Genomic DNA, 17,633 nt, shown 5'->3' with positions numbered 1-17,633 from the left:
TACCTTTGTAATTTCTTCATGGAATTGTCTGCAAGCAGCATTGTTTTTAAATGGTCTTAAACCCTTCAGCTCGAGGCCACATTATTCTTTTTCTTCCTACCTTACCTAAAGACTTTCGTGTGTCTGTGTGCGTGTGTGAGTACGTGCGTGGGTGTGTGTAGCTTAGGAGAGACCCTTTGAACTGGAAGGGATAGGAATAGCCCTCATTGATTCCAGTTATTACAAGCTAATTGAATAAGATCACTTGTGATAGGTTTGCTGAAATAAGGGTTATATCATCAGATTGAAGAATAAATATTTTTTCATACATTTCATAAAGTGAAAAAGAAAGAACTCAATCTTTACTGTATGACCTGAGAAGCCTGTTCTTAAAAAAAAAAAAAAAAAAAGAAGAGAGAGAGAGAGAGAGAGAGATTCATGCATTTTAAGATATTGGCATTTAAAAAGGTGGAAAACATAGACATTACACAACACAGATTGAGGAAGATCGGTCCAAAGTTGACCAATTGCTTATGTGAAAGACTGAGGCTACCAGGCATTTCTTGCATGAAACGGACAGAAGGGGGGTTCATGTGCGTGGCTAGACAGGTGCTCCATGGCTGCCATAATAGGGGAGGAGGGTAAGCATAGAGTTAGAAAAACAGCAAGAAATGCAGTGGTAGAGTGAGAATGTGAGAGATGTGGTAGTGCAGAGAAGAGAATGAGGCTGAAAGGGGTAATTGAGAGTGGAAAGTTGTTGAAAATAAAAACTTTTATTGCACTCTTTTGTTTATGCTGAAAAGAAAGAAGCCAGGCTTTAGTTTGCAAAACTTATTCTTTTCAAGTGAAACTGAACAAGAAGGCAAGCTAAATTCCAGGTTTGTATGTGGTGTGTCCCCTCACACACAGGAGCTGGACCCCATTGTATACTGTATCTGATATAGCCATACACCTTAATCTCAGAAGGGGTGTACAGAAACAAACATCCACCATGTCAACCTCTCTTCTGCTGTCAGGCTGCCATATCCCTAATTTACACCTGCACATTCATAGACCTCTCCATCTCATTCTCAGTCTCCCCCTCCACCTCACTTACATACAGTACACTCGTATAGTCACATTCTTCAATCTCTTCACTTAGTACAAAGTTTACTTCCCTGTTTATATGTCCTCCATTGTTTTGTCAACCATTTCATTACTTGCAGCCCTACTAAATTTAAGGAAAAGTGCTTTGCCTTCTGTACTCTGTCACTATTCATGGAATTTTTTGGTTTCAGCACACTCTTGTTTGCATATGTATGAATTTTTTAAGGATAAAAGCTAGAGGTCGAGCAGTGTGGAGAGCCACCATCAGGTGACCCAGCCAGTTTATGCAAGCATGTTGGAGCCTTTGTAAATGATACAAATGATACAATTTTAGCATTTGTTGAGTTATTTTGTAAATTTCATTCACAATGTTGCATACAGTATTTAATACTTAATAGTGGTGTTAAAGATTAAATTTCTATCTGCCTATCAATCAGTTTGTCTACAGTATAGCCCAAGGGTCAGGGAACTTTTTAGATTATTACCACAACATGTAGGCTATTTGAGTAAAATGAAATTACCCCATAGACTTAAAAAATATATATATATATATATATATATATATATATATATATATATACAGTATATATATATATATATATATATATATATATATATATATATATATATATATATATATATATGTACGCATTGTCAGTAGTATGGTAGCTAAGCAGCAAATATCATGATACATGATACCGTACATGGTTTTACATCTTGTTCACTAAAACTTACATCATTTATGTAATATACCATATGCATTACCCCTCAGATTTTTAGATTTACCCCATTTGGGGTAATTTACCCATTCCCCAATGCCTGCCGTAGCTAGTGCCTCTGTCAGGTTTTTCCTTGTTCCCTTAACCCTAGCTTACTCCATCCTAGGGTGGGAAAGAGAGTTGGGAATGATGAGCGTGATGATGATTTATATAGCTATTTTTTCTTTATTTGCATTGGTAGGTGGGGGCGTTCACCATCCTCACTCGATGTAGTGCTGCTCTCGGGTGCCTGCCCTTTCCTCTCTTCCTCCTTCTCGGGTGCCTGCCCTTTCATCTCTTCCTTCTTCTTTCCTTACTTCTTCTTCTGTTCATCTTTCTTTCATTCTTTCCTCTTCCCTCTGTCTATGGTGACTGTACGCTGAGTGACAAGCCAAATGGTTTCCTCTGCATCAGGAAACCATTTACTACACTGGGTGGTACCATGCAACAAATTTTGGCACCTGGTGGTTAGTGGGTAATTAAGGTACTCCTCATGTAATGCCATTCAGGGATGAGAGAGGTTGGTCACTCTCATGTTAAATGTCAGGACCAACTTTCCTAGCCCCGGGCTCTTACGCTTCTCCTGAGGCAACACTGGATTAGATGATGAATGAATGGAAATGTTATCTGTTTACTTATGTACATTTTCATTTCTTAAAGTGCATTATTTATTTATTTATTTATCCATTTACAGGTTACATTTTATCTGTCTGTTTATCTGTACCAGGTGTATATTTTTATATTTATTTATTTATTTTACAGGAGGAAATTTACCTCCGCCTGTTGAGAAGAGTGATGGCAACACCAAGACCATAACAGAGTTCACACTCAATGACGAGGGCAAGAAAGTTAAGGTAACAGCCTTGTTCTCTTGTTACCATCATTAGCTTTATCCTCACCATTGGGAGTGTTATTATCTTTGTCATCCATATGATAATCTTTTTCATACTTTTTCTTTCCTTGATTTTGGATCCTGTTCATCCCATTGTAAGGTTGAAAAATGGTAATTTTGCTAGTATGGGCATGGTAGTGGCAGTGAGTGTAGGAAATAAATAAATGATGCAAAATAGATATCAGTGAGGGGATCAATGTTGGGCTGTGGATGAGCGTAGATTGATTGTAGTCGGTTTGTTTTCGCCAATCTCGATGAGTGTAGATTGAGCGTAGTCAATTCATTGTTACCGCTAGCCACCAGTGTCAGTGAACGTAGCCGAGGGGTTTAATGAGATAGAGAAGGTTATTTGGTTGTATCGTCGATGGGAGTGGCTTCAGGAGAGAGAGTAATGGTGAGGCATTGTAGATGTCAGTGTAGGCCTTCTCTGTTCCGTTATGCTCTTCGTATTTTAAGTAGGGTGATGAAATATGCAGATTGGGGTTGATGGAATTTATTGTGAGACAGTCACTTGAATAAAAGTTAAGAGCTTGGCGTGACCCGTGTATGGTTAGTAGCTGTTTGTGTTAGTTGCGGTCCTCTTAGTTTATTCTCACTCTCCTACTCCCTTTCGCTTTCTGGGAATCTCTCTCCTTCTCTCTTGGCTGTCTCTCGCTCTCTGTCTTCTCTCTCTGACTCTCTAACCTTCCAATATGTGATATCGGACTTACTGTATATCCCCCGTAAGCTTCCGGCTTAAGTGTGTTTGCGTACGTATGCGCGTGTGTGTGTGTCAGTTATGTTTCGGTCACATGATCAGAGGTGTTCGGCATTCTTGATTAGTCTAGGCTAGGGGATGTGTAGTTGTTTCTTCCTGGAGAACTTCAGACATAACTACATGTTTTACATATTGTTATCTATAGTTGTAGTTGCATACTGTAGTACTGTGTCATAACATATTATGATTAGGTGGATGTGCAGTGCGTCCCTGCGTCCAAGGCCTGGAGGGGCTGGGTTTACAATGGAAGAGTTGAGAGTTAGGATGGGACTGGAGTGTATTGGTGTTGTGATGAGGAGAGGTAGATTGAGGTGGTTTGGACATGTGGAGAGGATGGGGGATGATAATTGGATGAGGAAGGTGAGAAGTGTTAATATTGGGGGTGGGGTTATGAGGGGTAGACCGAGAAAGACATGGGACGAGGTCATTAAGTGTGACCTTAGGGTTAAGGGACTGAACAGGGAGGCTGCAATGGATCGTGCAGCGTGGAGAGCCGCCATTAGGTGACCAAGGCCGACACATGCAAGCATGTTGGAGCCTTTAAAAAACGAAAACGAAAACGAACAGGGCTCCCTGGAATATGATGTAATAAAAAATAATCTTACTGTATCATGTTTGGTGTTTTTCAGATTGTGAGCCACTATCGCATTGAGAAGCACCGCGTTGCTCGTACCATCGCAGAACGCAAGACCTGGCGCAAGTATGGCCTCAGCAAGAATGATAAGCCTGGTCCCAACCCTGCTACCACCATCACTGCAGAAGATGTGTTTATGCATGTAAGTGACTTTTTTATGTCTTACAATTATCACTGGCATCTGGCTGTACCATACATACATACATAGCTACCTACAATTATCACTGCAGAGGATGTGTAATGTGTTTATGTATGTAACTGGATTTTTTATTTATTACAATGTTTTGGTTTTTATGTATTTCAGCTCTGTGTTTGATATTTACAGCTCTCCAGGCTTCTCTCCCTACTCAGTAATGACTTTTTTTTTTTTTAATGTTCTTTGGTTGATTTTTATATAGTACAGCTTTGGGCTTATGTTTTATACAGGTATTTATAGCTCTCCAGGCATTTCTGTCCCTATGTATTGTTTATGCCTTATTGTATACCTATTTGTATGATGTATGATTGCACTGTATAACTGTTAGGAAATCTGTTGTGGGTAGCTCAGAGTTGTTAAGTTCAGCACATTCCAGTTGGCTGTGACCTATTTGCCCTCTCAGTCAGTAGCAGCCCAGACATCATACACACCAGACATACTACTTGGCGCAGTGAATCAAGTATCTTCACCCTGAGTTTGCTTTGCCACCTACACCAGAACCTGCTTGTGGCATCTGTGACCCATGTAATAATTTCTCAGTATGGTAATGAATTTTTTCATGTATTATAATTCTTTGATTGATTTTTGTGTACTGGTACTACAGTTGTTGGTCTTCAGCTTTTGTATTTACTGCTCTCCAAGCTTTTCTGTCTCTGCTTAATATTTTTTCTTTTCATTCATTCATTTATTCATTCATCGTCTAATCCAGTGTTGCAACATGAGGAGCATAGAAGTCTGGGGCTAGGCAAGTTGATCCTGACATTTAAGATGAGAGTGACCAGCCTCACTCATCCCTGAGTGGCATTGCATGAACATTAAACCCCCAACCACCCCTAGGATATAAACCTGCACCAGCTCAATCTGATTGGAGCGCCTCAATTGCCCATTAAACCACCAGGCGCCAAAATTTGATTATATATGGTTACCACCCAGCATAGTAAATGGTTTCCTGGTGTACAGGAAACCATTTGGCTTGTCACTGAGGGTAGAGCCACGACTGTAGATGGAAGGAGGAGGAAAGAATGAAAGAAAGATAGACAGAAGAGGAAGTAAGGAAAGAAGGAAGGAAGAGAGTAAAGGGCAGGCACCTGAGAGCAGTACTACATTGAGTGAGTGGATGGTGAGTGCCCCCACTTACCATAACAGCTCTTGGGCTTGTTTTGTATTGACAGTTCTCCAGGCTTTTCTTTCCCTACTCAGTAATGCCTTGCCTCCCACAACACACCACTCTCCCTTACATACTCTCACACCTCACCTCTCCATGTCATGCTTGGGCCCCATTTATTTGCTTGCATCCATCTTACTATCATACACCCAGCCACCAGTAAGCCGTCTTTGTCTCTGCCGAGTATGTGTTAAATGTGTAAGTAACTTTTATTTTTTGCAACAGTGCTAGAGATAGACATCTTATGGTGCTGCCAACATAGCTGTGTGGCTCTGATGCCCAGGTGTACAAATATCCCTCAACTCACTCCCATACCTCAGAGGGGACGATGGTGAACTGCTAGAGAAGAGTAAACAACTGTTCTGCAGTGTATCACCATCAGCTGTACCTTGGCCAACCTCGTTATGGGGACGCTTAACCTCTACATGCCAGGGGTTTCCCAATGTCGCATGCTGCTCCGTATGGGGGATTTTGTGATTTTGGAAAAAATATCCTTATTTCAAACCCTAATATCTGCCAAACTATAACAGCTAGAGAATGAATTAAAGATACATAAGACTCACCAACTCTTCCTCTTTCAAATGAAAGTATCCCCACGTCTCCAGGTTTCCGGTCGATGAGTAGGGATAAGTTAAAGTTCAAAGGGTGGCGGGAAGACGCTTGCGGCATTGCTCCACACCCAAAATCGTGACGGCTATACATGTCAACTGGCGCTTAGGGGTTAACGAGGAAGCATGGCATAATTTTTTGTTGTTATGATGAATCAATGGAGGGATGGAGTTGAGAGGTATATGAGGGAGGGGGGGGTGAGTTGGGGGGAGGGTAGTCAAATGGTGGGTGACAGAGTGACTTGGAGGTGTTTTGTCTGCGGCCACCCTTTGCGGGATTAGGGCGTCGGGCTATAGATAGATAGATAGATAGATGAATCAATGAATATTGTTTGATTTCATGATTAAAAATTCCCTCTCTTACTGTTTTACCATAGTTCCTGAGCAACAAGGAGGAGGAACAAAATGAACAGGAGGAATTGAAGAAGAAACTGATGGATGCTCAGAAGGGACAAGTGAAGTGTCGTCTCTGCAAGGAGGACCACTGGACCAAGCAGTGCCCATACAAGGACAAGCTGGAGCCCCTGCGTACTTCACTGCTGGTGGGTGTGTTGAGGATTTTTACAGTTAGTGGTGGTGGTGGTAGTAATAATAGTAGTAGTACTAGTAGTATTGGACTAAGCAGTGCTCATACAAGGACGAGTTCAAGCCTCTGCTTCCTTTGTTGTTGGTGTATGATTGGAGATATATTTGCTTCTGTCATACTTGGAGAGTGGTAGACTACCAGTATATAACTTACTGATTCTTACAGATATTATTATTTTATCCATCAATTTCTACCAGCTGTTGGGATGTAATTAGTTGTTTTTTAGCACCGGGTTTAGCTTCCATATTTCAATTTCTTCCTAACAATATCCTGCTGCTGTTTGGAAGTGATTAGATAGTTTTTGCACTTAGTTTAGCTTCCAGTCTGTAGAAGACTTATACCTTGGCCAGCTCCAATACGGGGACTCCATAAGGGGAAGCTTGATGTTGCTTTTGTGTATGAATGTACATTTATTTGAAGGAGTGTCTAAGAAAGAATATGTGTGCAGAAGGTGATGCTTGTAAGGTTGATCACAAATTCCAAAGACTTGAATGATTGTCCGGCCCATTTCATGGGATACAGTAGCTACTTTGAACGTACCGGGTACTCCTAATTTTGTGCTTTCTCTCACGGTATTTCTGAATCCAACCTCACCCCATCCAATAATAATGATTTTATTTTTTATGTCTTATATCGTTTCTTTAATCAACCTCACTCCGTCTTGTCAGTACGAAGTACATTTAGAATGACAATGGTTTTCAGAGTGGAGAAGGTTAGTAGTGATGATTGTTTCAGTGTGGAGAAGGTTGATGATATGATGATGATTATTTCAGGGAGAGGAGAAGGTGGAGGATGAGGCACCCCAGCCTGGAGGTCCACCGGTGGACAAGGGCAAGATTGGTGGAGGAACACAGGGCAAATACGTCCCTCCTTCAATGAGAGACGGTGGCTCCAAGAAGGGAGAGTCGATGATGTCTGCACGTGGTAGAGGTGAATTAATACGCAATTTGAGTCACAACTTGTTTGATATTTGACACTTAATAAAGACTGAACTCTCTCATAGAGTTTGCATCAGTAACATGTAAGCGGATGACTGACAAAATATATTTTAATATTCTACCATTAGATGAGACAGCAACAGTGCGTGTGACCAACCTGTCAGAGAACACTCGTGAGCAAGATCTGCAAGACCTCTTCCGGCCGTTTGGGGACATTAGTAGAATCTTCCTGGCAAAGGATAAGATCACTGGGCAGTCTAAGGGATTTGCATTCATCAATTTCAAGGTGAGAAAGTGACGTATGGAGGTTAATCAGGCTTGGAACTGACAGATGATAAAGTGGTTGGATGAATTGTGTAAATTATACTTATGGTGATGATTTGGCATATGAGATACCAGCCAACATGTTGCTAGAGCTGCACCCTCTCTACCACTGTCTAAAACTCAATGAAACTCGGTTTGAAATTTGTTATTAAATATGACCATAGTGTTCATTCATTCATTTATGACAGCTCCAACAAACTTGCATGCATTGGCCTTGGTCATCTAATGGTGCCTGTCCATGTTGTTCAGTCTCTAGCTGCCTCACATCATTCACTTATCCCTGAGGTCACACTGAATGACTTCATTCCCAGTTATTGTTTGGAGGTGTGAATCTGTGAAGAGGTTGGCTGATGCAGAGTTTGGTTAGAAGTTGAATCTCATCATGCCAGGACCAACTTGCCTAACCCTGGGCTCCTCTGCTCCTCATGGGGTAACATAGGATTGGATGATGGCTGGATGGATGGACAGTCATAGGAGGTTGAGAGTGTTGATGTTGTGTTTTACTTCCCCAGAGAAGAGAGGATGCAGCCAAAGCCATCCAGGTGCTCAATGGATATGGTTACGATCATCTTATCCTCAGCGTCGAATGGGCTAAGTAAGTACTTATACCTCTTAAAGGTACTTGTTTTCTTTAAGTTTTCCAGTATATTAGTCTTTATTATTATGATTATTATCTTAAATGTCGGGACCAACTGCCTAGCCACGGGCTCCTACGCTCCTGATGGGACAGTGTAGGATTGGATGATGGATGGATGGATTATTATTTCACTCATCTTAAATGTCAGGACCAACTTGCCTATCCCTGTGTTCCTATGCTCCTTATGGGGGGACATAGGCTTGGATGATGGATGGATGGATTATTATTATTATTATTATTATTATTATTACTGTACAGTATTATTATTATTAGTGGTAGGCGGGGACAGGTGGTAGATGAGGGCGCTCACCATCTACTCACATGGTGTAGTACTGCTTTGGGTGTCTGCCCTTTCCTCTCTTCCTTCCTTCCTCTTCTGTCTGTCTTTCCTTCATTCTTTCCTCTTCCTTCTGCCTACAGGTGACTTTATGCTCCCTCTTCTGTCTTTCATTCCTTCATTCTTTCCTCTTCCTTCTGCCTGTGGGTGACTCTACACTGAATGACAAGTTAAATGGTTTCCTGTACACCAGGAAACCATTTACTGTGCTGGGTGGTAACCATATAACCAAAGTATGGCAGCAGGTGGTCTAGTGGGTAATTAAGGGGCTCGGATTGAGCATGTGTAGGTTTATATTCAAGGAGTGGTTGAGGTTTATTGCTCACGTAATGCCATTCAGGGATGAGTGAGGCTGGTCACTCTCATCTTAAATGTCAGGACCAACTTGCCTAGCCCCGGGCTCCTACGCTCCTCATGGGGCAACATAGGATTGGATGGATGGATGGATAAGGCACTCCAGTTGGTTTGCTCTGGTGCAGGTTTATATCCAAGGGGTGGTTGGGGTTTATTGCTCACGTAATGCCACTCAGGGTTGAGCGAGGCTGGTCACTCTCATCTTAAATGTCAGGACCAACTTGCCTAGCCCCGGGCTTCTACACTCCTCATGGGGCAACGTAGGATTGGATGATGGATGGATGGATTATTATTATTATTATCATTATCATTATTATTATCTTCTGCTTTTCCTTCCTATTCCTTCTGTCTGCAGGTGACTCTCCACTGAGTGATAAGCCAAATGGTTTCCTGTACACCAGGAAACCATTTGCTACACTGGGTGGTAACCATATAACTAAATTCTGGCGCCTGGTAGTTTAGTGGGTAATTAAGGTGCTCCAACTGAATTGAGCCTGTGTAGGTTTATATCCAAGGGGTTTTTGGAGTTAATTGTTCACGTAATGCCACTCGGGGATGAGTGAGGCTGGTCACTCTCATCTTAAATGTCAGGACCAACTTGCCTAGCCCTGGGTTTCTTTGCTCCTCATGGGTCAACACAGGATTAGATGGTGGTGGTGATGATTTTTTGTTTTATACTTCCTGTTTTAAATTTTAAACTTTCTGCTTGCTAGATGATTTGATTCATCTTGGTGTGGAAACTTTCACCCTAGGAGTAAGTTTCAAGCGTGCCTCCTAACTTTTGGAATAACATTCAGCATCAAATTGGCTAAGGAAGGCTATCATCTGGACCTGTTGTCTTTAATCTTTTCAGTGTAATAATGTTCTGTTTTATTTTATTCTTGGTACTTTATGAATGATTTTAGCATAATGGAGGCTTCTTGTGAAGAGGATTTTTCATCTTACTCATTAGATTCAAAGATAACATTTTTTTCTTTTGGGTTATATGCCTAAGTTGATGCATTGAGATGATTGGTAGATAGGGCATGAAATGAACACAGATTGATACCTTAAGTGTGGAATAGGTTGAATTATGTACATAGGTTATTTTTCTGAATTCATGAGTTTGGTATTTGGCCTCCTTACCTAGAACCAGGTTTAGGTTAATAGGGAATGTTTATTATATGGGTTTAGCAGATGAACACCACACAGGTACAGTATGGGGAAAAAAAAAAAAGTTCACTTACTCTTCTGTTGGGTCTGCTTATCATTTTGGATTTGCATGTCTTTTCCTGAATTATCATGTCAATGAGAATGATTTATAAGCAAGGAAACGTGTCAGGAATCTCACGGCTTTGGAATATCAGCCAGTGGAGGAAAGTGAAAAGCAAAAGAGGTTAAATATTAGGTAAATATTTGTTTACTTGGGCAGAGAGACATGACAAACCTCTCTAAGCTTTGAAATATTAACCAGCCTCACTTTCAAGCACCCTCCTTGTCACTGTTTTCAAGTATTTTGTCCATACCACCTCAGTGTGTTTATTCATTGAACATAGGTGGTTAACCCTTTAACCGCGGGTATTGTTTTGGTCTGACTGTCCTCTCCCGCGGGGGTTTCAGCCAAATGTAAACAAACCTTTAAACCTTAATAACTCTGCACAGAATAAAGCTAGAGAAAAAAATAAGGTACCATTAGAAAGTACTAGCCTTCAGCTTTCCACTGATGTAGGGTTCATGACTTTGTTGACTTTCACAGGACGGGGAGAGCCGTTAGAAGTGAGGGGTGTGAAATAACTATTTTACGCCCCACACACCAGTACCAAATGCCAACCACTCTCTCATAATAGTAATATAAACATATATGAACACTGTACATACGATAAACACCCACTCTGTGTTCACTGAGGTAGGTAAAAGGCACTTCCCTGCGGCTGCGCCCGCTCTTCACTGCGGCTGCGCCTCACTTCACTGCGGCGGCACCCGCTCACTGACGTTTCATGCGATCTTTTCATTCTTTCTAACTTCTAATATTATTTTACATATAATATGGGCAATGTACATTATATTTACAATGCACTTATTACTATATTGCGTCACTGGTGCATCACAGAATTACATAAGTGCTGCAGATTCTCTTATTACAATATCACTTATTATACTGGCCAATATTTCCTTTTTTTTTCTAGGCAAAATATCCCTTATTACTACATTATCCATTATACAATTATTGGCAAAGCACATCACTGTCGCATCACTATATATCACTGTCACTTTCAGTATTTACTCAGAGAGTGGTACTCGGCAAAGCATGGAGTTACACATAGAGCGACTTGGCATTCAAGGCACTGGTGTGTGCTCATTTTTCTCGTCCTAGGCCTCCGTGTGGTGGTAGAACATACTCTGCAGCGGCCCTGTGACAACCTGCTGCCTGCTGTAGGAGGCAATTTCACAAGCTGGTGCCGGCTTATGTAATTGCGGCACTCAAGACGGTCAGGTTGTGTGTCAGAGTGTCGCCTCGGGATCAATGCCGTCATCTGACCAAATCGTGCAAGTAGCTGCTGCACGACAGTCTTCGAAAACTGTCTCAGTGATGGTTGCCTTATGCCCCCGACTTGTGTCTTGTAGAGAATGAAGGCGTTGAGCATGCACATATCGAGCATGTGCAGGCAAGCCTTCCTGTACCATCAGGTGTTTCTCCTGAGACAGTCGATTTCGCCAATCATCATATCAGACTTATCAACAAGTCTCATATTTACATTATAATCAATGACGGCATCAGGCTTCATGATTGGCTCTCCCGTCCTGTAGCTGACCTTCCCAGTTCTCTTCAATTCCCCCTTGTGGATGGTGCTGATCATATTCACGACCTTCTTGTCATGCCACCTGATCGCAAGAAGCTTGTCTGACTTCTTCAGGTGAACATCTCCCCTGGATGATGATGATGTTTCGGGGAAACTAGGCCACTCTTTCCTATAGCTCCGTACAGTGCCAACAGTGCCAATGCCGTGTTCAGCAAGGTATTTGGAGAGTTTCGGTGCTGTGTAATAATTATCTGTGTACAGCACATGATTACCACCAAAATACCTCTCCATCAGCACTTTTACAACGGAGCCAGAGAAGCCAAGGGGGTCTTTCCTGTTCACATCCATTGTGCTAGCCGAGTAAATGACAAAATCAAGGATATACCCCGTCTCACAGTCACACAGCACAAAGAACTTTATCCCAAAGCGGTGGCGTTTGCTGGGGATGTACTGCATGAATTTGAGACGTCCTCTGAACAATACCAGGGATTCGTCTATGACGACTTTCTGCATAGGCCTGAAAAATCGCATAAATCGATCCCTAATCCTGTTGAGAAAATCCCTCACTTTCCACAAAGGGTCAGTTTGGGACGGGTTGTCATTGTCAGCGAAGTGCAGGTATCCTAGCAGCTGTCGGAACCGATCCCGTGACATATACTTCCCGAATATTGGGATAGTAGTTATGTCATCCACGAGCCAGTACTCCTCCAACTCATGTCTCTTTATATGGGGCATCAGAAACATTAGTGCAAAAAACACATACAGCTCTCTGATCCCGACAGGCAACCACGACACTTGCTTTGGTGAGCCAATAGGTCCCAGCCCTTCTGCTGCACACTGAGCTGCATACCTATTGGTCTCATCGCTGACATGCTGCACAATTTCATCATCAAGGAAGGCCAGGAAGTAATCAACAAACTAATCACCTGCGTTGCATGGGAAGGCAGGCTGTATTCCAGCATTTGTCATATCAAACGGTGGATTGTGTGGCTGGAAATCTCCACTGTCAGACCAAACAAATGCATCCACTTGCCCTGTGCGTGGTTCAGTGGCAGGGGCAGGTTGCATTCCACTCCTTTCCCCGTGAGAAGGAGCTGATGTGGAGGCAATGGGTGAGGCAGGAGGTGAGGCAGGAGGCAAGCGGGAGGTGGGTGAGGCAGAAGGCAACGGGGAGGGGGGTGAGTGCGGGGGCGGTGAGTGGGGGGGTGGCGCGGGTGAGGGAACTGAGCGGGGGGCAGGCCGGGGGGTTTCTGACCTGGCGCGTGGTGAAACTTGACCCTTTCTACCCCGCTTATCACCTCGCTTATCGCCTCGCTTATCGCCCAGCTTTGCCCTCCAACTGCCACGCATCCCCTTTGTTCTAGGCCTGCCTGCACGGCCTGCCTTCCCTCGCTTTGCAGGCTTTGGTAATTCGTACTCCTCAGATGATGTAGACTGAGGAGAGGGCACGACAGATGATGATGATGATGATGTGAGGGCAATAGGGCTAGGGGAACGGGAAATTGATGGGAAATGCTTACTAGGGCCTGGTGTGGGAGACGTGAGCCTGCGCTTCACTCCCTTCCCACGTGCAATACCAGATTTGCCCATAGGAGCCTTTCCTTTCCCAGAGTAAGTTGGGGTTGGTGGGGGGGAATCAACACGATCATTTTCATCACTGTCACTATCAATGGAAAATGGTTCACCACCAATCACTGCCAAATCATCACTGCTTGCTGTGAGTGTGTCACTTTCACTGCCACAATCACGAGTAGTACTTACAGTTTTGTCCAGCTCAGTTCTAATTTCAGGAGTGCTCGACCCCTTCTGCCTTGCCGTCAGCAGTTCCTTTACCGGTGTAGAGGTAGAGGGAACACTAGCACTAATCATTGTAGAGGAGGAAGCGAGCGACGATGAGTCGGGACGGAGCGCCATTATCACGCACAGAGCTGGACAGATACTGACTGACGCGGGTCAGGGCAGGGGTGGGGGGGGCCCCCTCGGGGTTGGAGGAGGGAGGTGTGGGATGGCTGGCGTGAAAGAACTCGACAGCTACTCTTGCGTGAGACTATTTGCGCGCCGGGAAAACGCGCGGTGTTCAAAATATTCACGATCATTCCAGAATGACACCCACGGTTTGGTCCAGTTTTGTCACTGTCATTCTGGAATGACACCCGCGGTTAAAGGGTTAATATGGTTGGTATGCCTGTTAGAAGAGGCATGATAATATTGTTAGTAGGTATTGATGTGCAGTATGTAGTTAGTAGTTGAGTTATACAGACAGTAGCCTCATTAGTAGAGATGATGATGTAATACACTGTGTAGTTAGTTGGTATTCATAGTATGTTTAGTTGGTATAGACAGTAGTTACTATAGATGGTATATCACATATAGTATTATGGAAAACTAGACTTAAACCCCTTTAGTATGGTGACATCTCTCTGTATGTTGTTCCTGCTGCCTCCCGACAATTTTATTCAGCATTGGAAAGATTACTTGTACTGAGTAGGTTAGTGAAGTTTGTATTTAACCCTTCCAGTTCTAAAAGTCTCTCTGAATCAGTCTCTCTCTCTCTCTCTCTCTCTCTCTCTCGTGTAGATTTAGCTATCATTTTTTTTTTTTTAAATCTCCTGACATCTGTGTTCAGCTTGGGAAAAACCTCTCACATTCCATTCCAGGGGTTAGTGAAGGCTGCATATATCTAATTTATCAAGTTTTTAAAATTCTCTCAAACTGAGTAAAATCGTTTGGAAATATATATCTATTTGTCAGATACCCAAACCTGATAGAGGGTGGTCACAGATTGCCTACATTTCACCCTGTCGTCTGAGATCAAGCAGCCCTCGCTTCAGCTCACACCACTCTCACTTGTATACATCAACCCAATCCTTCCACCTCCTCTTCAGTCTCACTTTCCACCTCCACTTCATTCATAGAGTCCTAGTTAGTCTGCCCATCCTCCATCTCATCCTCAGGCTTCCCCTCCACCCCACCCAAACATTCTCCCAGTGAGTTTCTTAATGGCAAGAACAAAATAAGAAGCTTTGTCACCAGACTGAAGGAGTTTAATTAAATCACATTATAAAGATATTCAGTAATTAATACCTTTTATATCTTTTTCAGGCCATCGGGAACTCAGTGAGAGCAGCTGGAAACTTAGAAAAAAAAATAAATTCATTTAGAAAAAAGAATGATTAGTTTGATTTAATACAGTGTAAGGTGTTATTGTGTGCAGTATAATGAATATGATAATTTTTGGCTGCTCATTTTTATTTAAGTAGCAGTGATGGATCTAGGGTATATAATTTTGCACGTTCTTTTGGAAATTTCTTTTGATTAAATGAGAAAGAAGATTTCATTTACAGTAAAGGGGTATTGTGTTTGGTGAATATATGATATTTTTTACTGTTTTGTTTTTAGTAACAATTTTGATTCCAGGCTACACATACATATATAAAGTACCAATAGATATCTAAGAAAGGTGGCAGAAAAAGACAAAGCAGGTGATTTAAAACTAGGTGAATTTTATGATAACATTTAGCTTCTCATTTTTATTTAAGCAGCAGTTTTGGTTTCAAGTTATTTAAATTCATGTGATTTTTTTTTTTTTTTTTTTTTTTTTTAAATGATTTGAAGATTTAAGAAAGATTTAATATAAAGTAGAGGATATGATGTTTGGTAAATTCTGTGATATTATTTGACCTTTTGTTTTTATTTAGGCAGCGGTTTTGGTTTGAGGTTATTTAAAATTGGTGTTTGGTTTTTAAAGATTGCTTTTGAATATTTACGAAAGGAGATTTGATATAAAGTACTGTAAAGGATTATTGTGTATGATGAATTATGCGATATTTGCCTATACATTTGTGTGTAGCAGCAGTTATGGCTTCAGGCTATTTAAATTTTGGTTTTGGTTTTTGAAGAATGCTTATGGATATTAAGGTGGCCAAAGAAGACACAGTAAGAGATTTAAAACCTTGGTTGCATTCTGTGTGGCTCTGGAGGTTTTGTAACACCACTTCCATGGCAGTGTATTCAGCACATTACACCTCAGTATCATCTTGTATATTATTTATGTAAACTAGATAATGTAGTAACACTGAGGGTATAGTTGCCAGAGGTAGAATGAAAAAGACTTTGGACAAAGTCATGGAGTGTGACAACAGAGTTAAGTGACTAATCATAGAAGCTGTTAGAGATCAGGTAGCATGTAGAGCTGCCATTAAGTGGCTAGGGCTGATGCATTTAATGTTGGAGCCCATGTGAATGAATGAATAAAGTAGTACAGTAGTTGCAACCCCAGGCTCGTGTAGATGTGAATGCAGTGGACTGTAGGCCTGAGTTGTCTTTCTCATCCAGTAGTCCCTCCTCCTCCTCCTTCTGGGGGATAGGGGGGTAATTGAGGGACGTTTGTATAACCAGACATTGAAGTCACATGGTTATACTGTATTGGTACCACCACATGAAGGCATCCTTCACCAACACTCGTTAATAAGAATGATATAAATACTGTAGCATGCAGGACATTGTTAAGATCTGATATGCACAATAAATCACTTAGGATGAGGTGCAACGAACCCTTTTGTGCCACTTAAGTGAGGCCCCATTCTGTTTAGTTTTGGAGGCTACATAACACTTGGTCTTTTCTTTCATTGACTGCCTTCCAAGAATACATGTATCAGCATGAACTATATGGAGGGGGTTCTGTAAATAGCATTTCTTTAGAAACTCATCTGGTGGTATCTTATTTGTTGTATGGAAGGCTCAGTCTGCTGTTGTAGCAGTGGGAGTTGGAAATTGATAAATGATGCAGAATAAACACTGACGCTGACTGAGCTGTCTCCACACCACATGAGAAACCACTCAGAGTGGGAGAAAAGTGATTTATATGGACCACCCTGTATTTGCTTAAGCTGGTTTGGATGGATACTTAAGATACAGCTTGGTTTCTGTGTTAATCTCAAAATTTTCAGGTTTAAAAAAACCTGAAATGTTAAAGAAAATTAAGAATTCAAGCATCTGTGAATCCCTTCCACCCAGCTTTTCCACTAGACCCAATGAATCAGCCACATATGTATGCTTTTGTATATGAAACTATTCCCAGTAATAAACAGTAAGTAGTCATACCTTCACTGAAAACCCCAGAGCTGATAGGTAATACAGGGCATACCTGTTTGTTACCAGGAAACCAAAAACCCAAGAGGAGTAGCGTAGTACTGTTGTAGTTTTGGTGTTAGTACTGGCAGCAGCAGTTGTACAAGTAGTAGCAAAAGCACTAGTACTAGTAGTAGTAATGGCAGCAGTAGTAGTAGTAGTGACAGCAGCAGTAGTACATTTAGTAGCAGCAGCAGTAGTACAAGTAGTAGTAGCAACAGTAGTAGTAGTAATGGCAGCGGCAGCAATAGTAACTAGTAGTAGCAACAGCAGTAGTAGTAATATGAGCAACAGAAGCAGTAGTTGTAGTGGTTGTACTATAGTTGTAGTTGTGACTTCAGGTTCATCTGGGTGTGAACTTGGTGGGCTGGAAGTTGCTATTCTGCAGCCTCACCATCCTCCAATAGGGGGATGGGTACAGAGTTGAGGGATGTAGTAGATGCAGCCCCAAGCTTATCTTTATGTGAACAAG

The 17,633-nt window shown here is 42.0% G+C and overlaps 1 protein-coding gene across 1 annotated transcript in view; it reads left to right on the top strand.

Moving 5' to 3' along the window:
* LOC145394562 (eukaryotic translation initiation factor 3 subunit G-like) overlaps positions 1 to 17,125 on the top strand; it is a 37,254-nt gene extending 20,129 nt beyond the window's left edge. The window contains exons 3-9 of the mRNA XM_080268403.1: positions 2,586 to 2,677; positions 4,102 to 4,248; positions 6,453 to 6,617; positions 7,435 to 7,591; positions 7,728 to 7,885; positions 8,436 to 8,518; positions 15,134 to 17,125. Coding sequence (XP_080124529.1) covers positions 2,586 to 2,677; positions 4,102 to 4,248; positions 6,453 to 6,617; positions 7,435 to 7,591; positions 7,728 to 7,885; positions 8,436 to 8,518; positions 15,134 to 15,152 — 821 coding nt within the window. The 3' untranslated portion in view covers positions 15,153 to 17,125. The remainder of the gene's footprint in view (positions 1 to 2,585; positions 2,678 to 4,101; positions 4,249 to 6,452; positions 6,618 to 7,434; positions 7,592 to 7,727; positions 7,886 to 8,435; positions 8,519 to 15,133) is intronic.
* The last annotated feature ends 508 nt before the right edge of the window (positions 17,126 to 17,633 follow it).

Source organism: Coenobita brevimanus, chromosome 27 (genome assembly GCF_032717465.1).
Source record: "Coenobita brevimanus isolate Jiangsu-jjx chromosome 27, ASM3271746v2, whole genome shotgun sequence".
NCBI lineage: Eukaryota > Metazoa > Arthropoda > Malacostraca > Decapoda > Coenobitidae > Coenobita > Coenobita brevimanus.
This window is presented reverse-complemented; position numbering and strand designations above follow the sequence as displayed.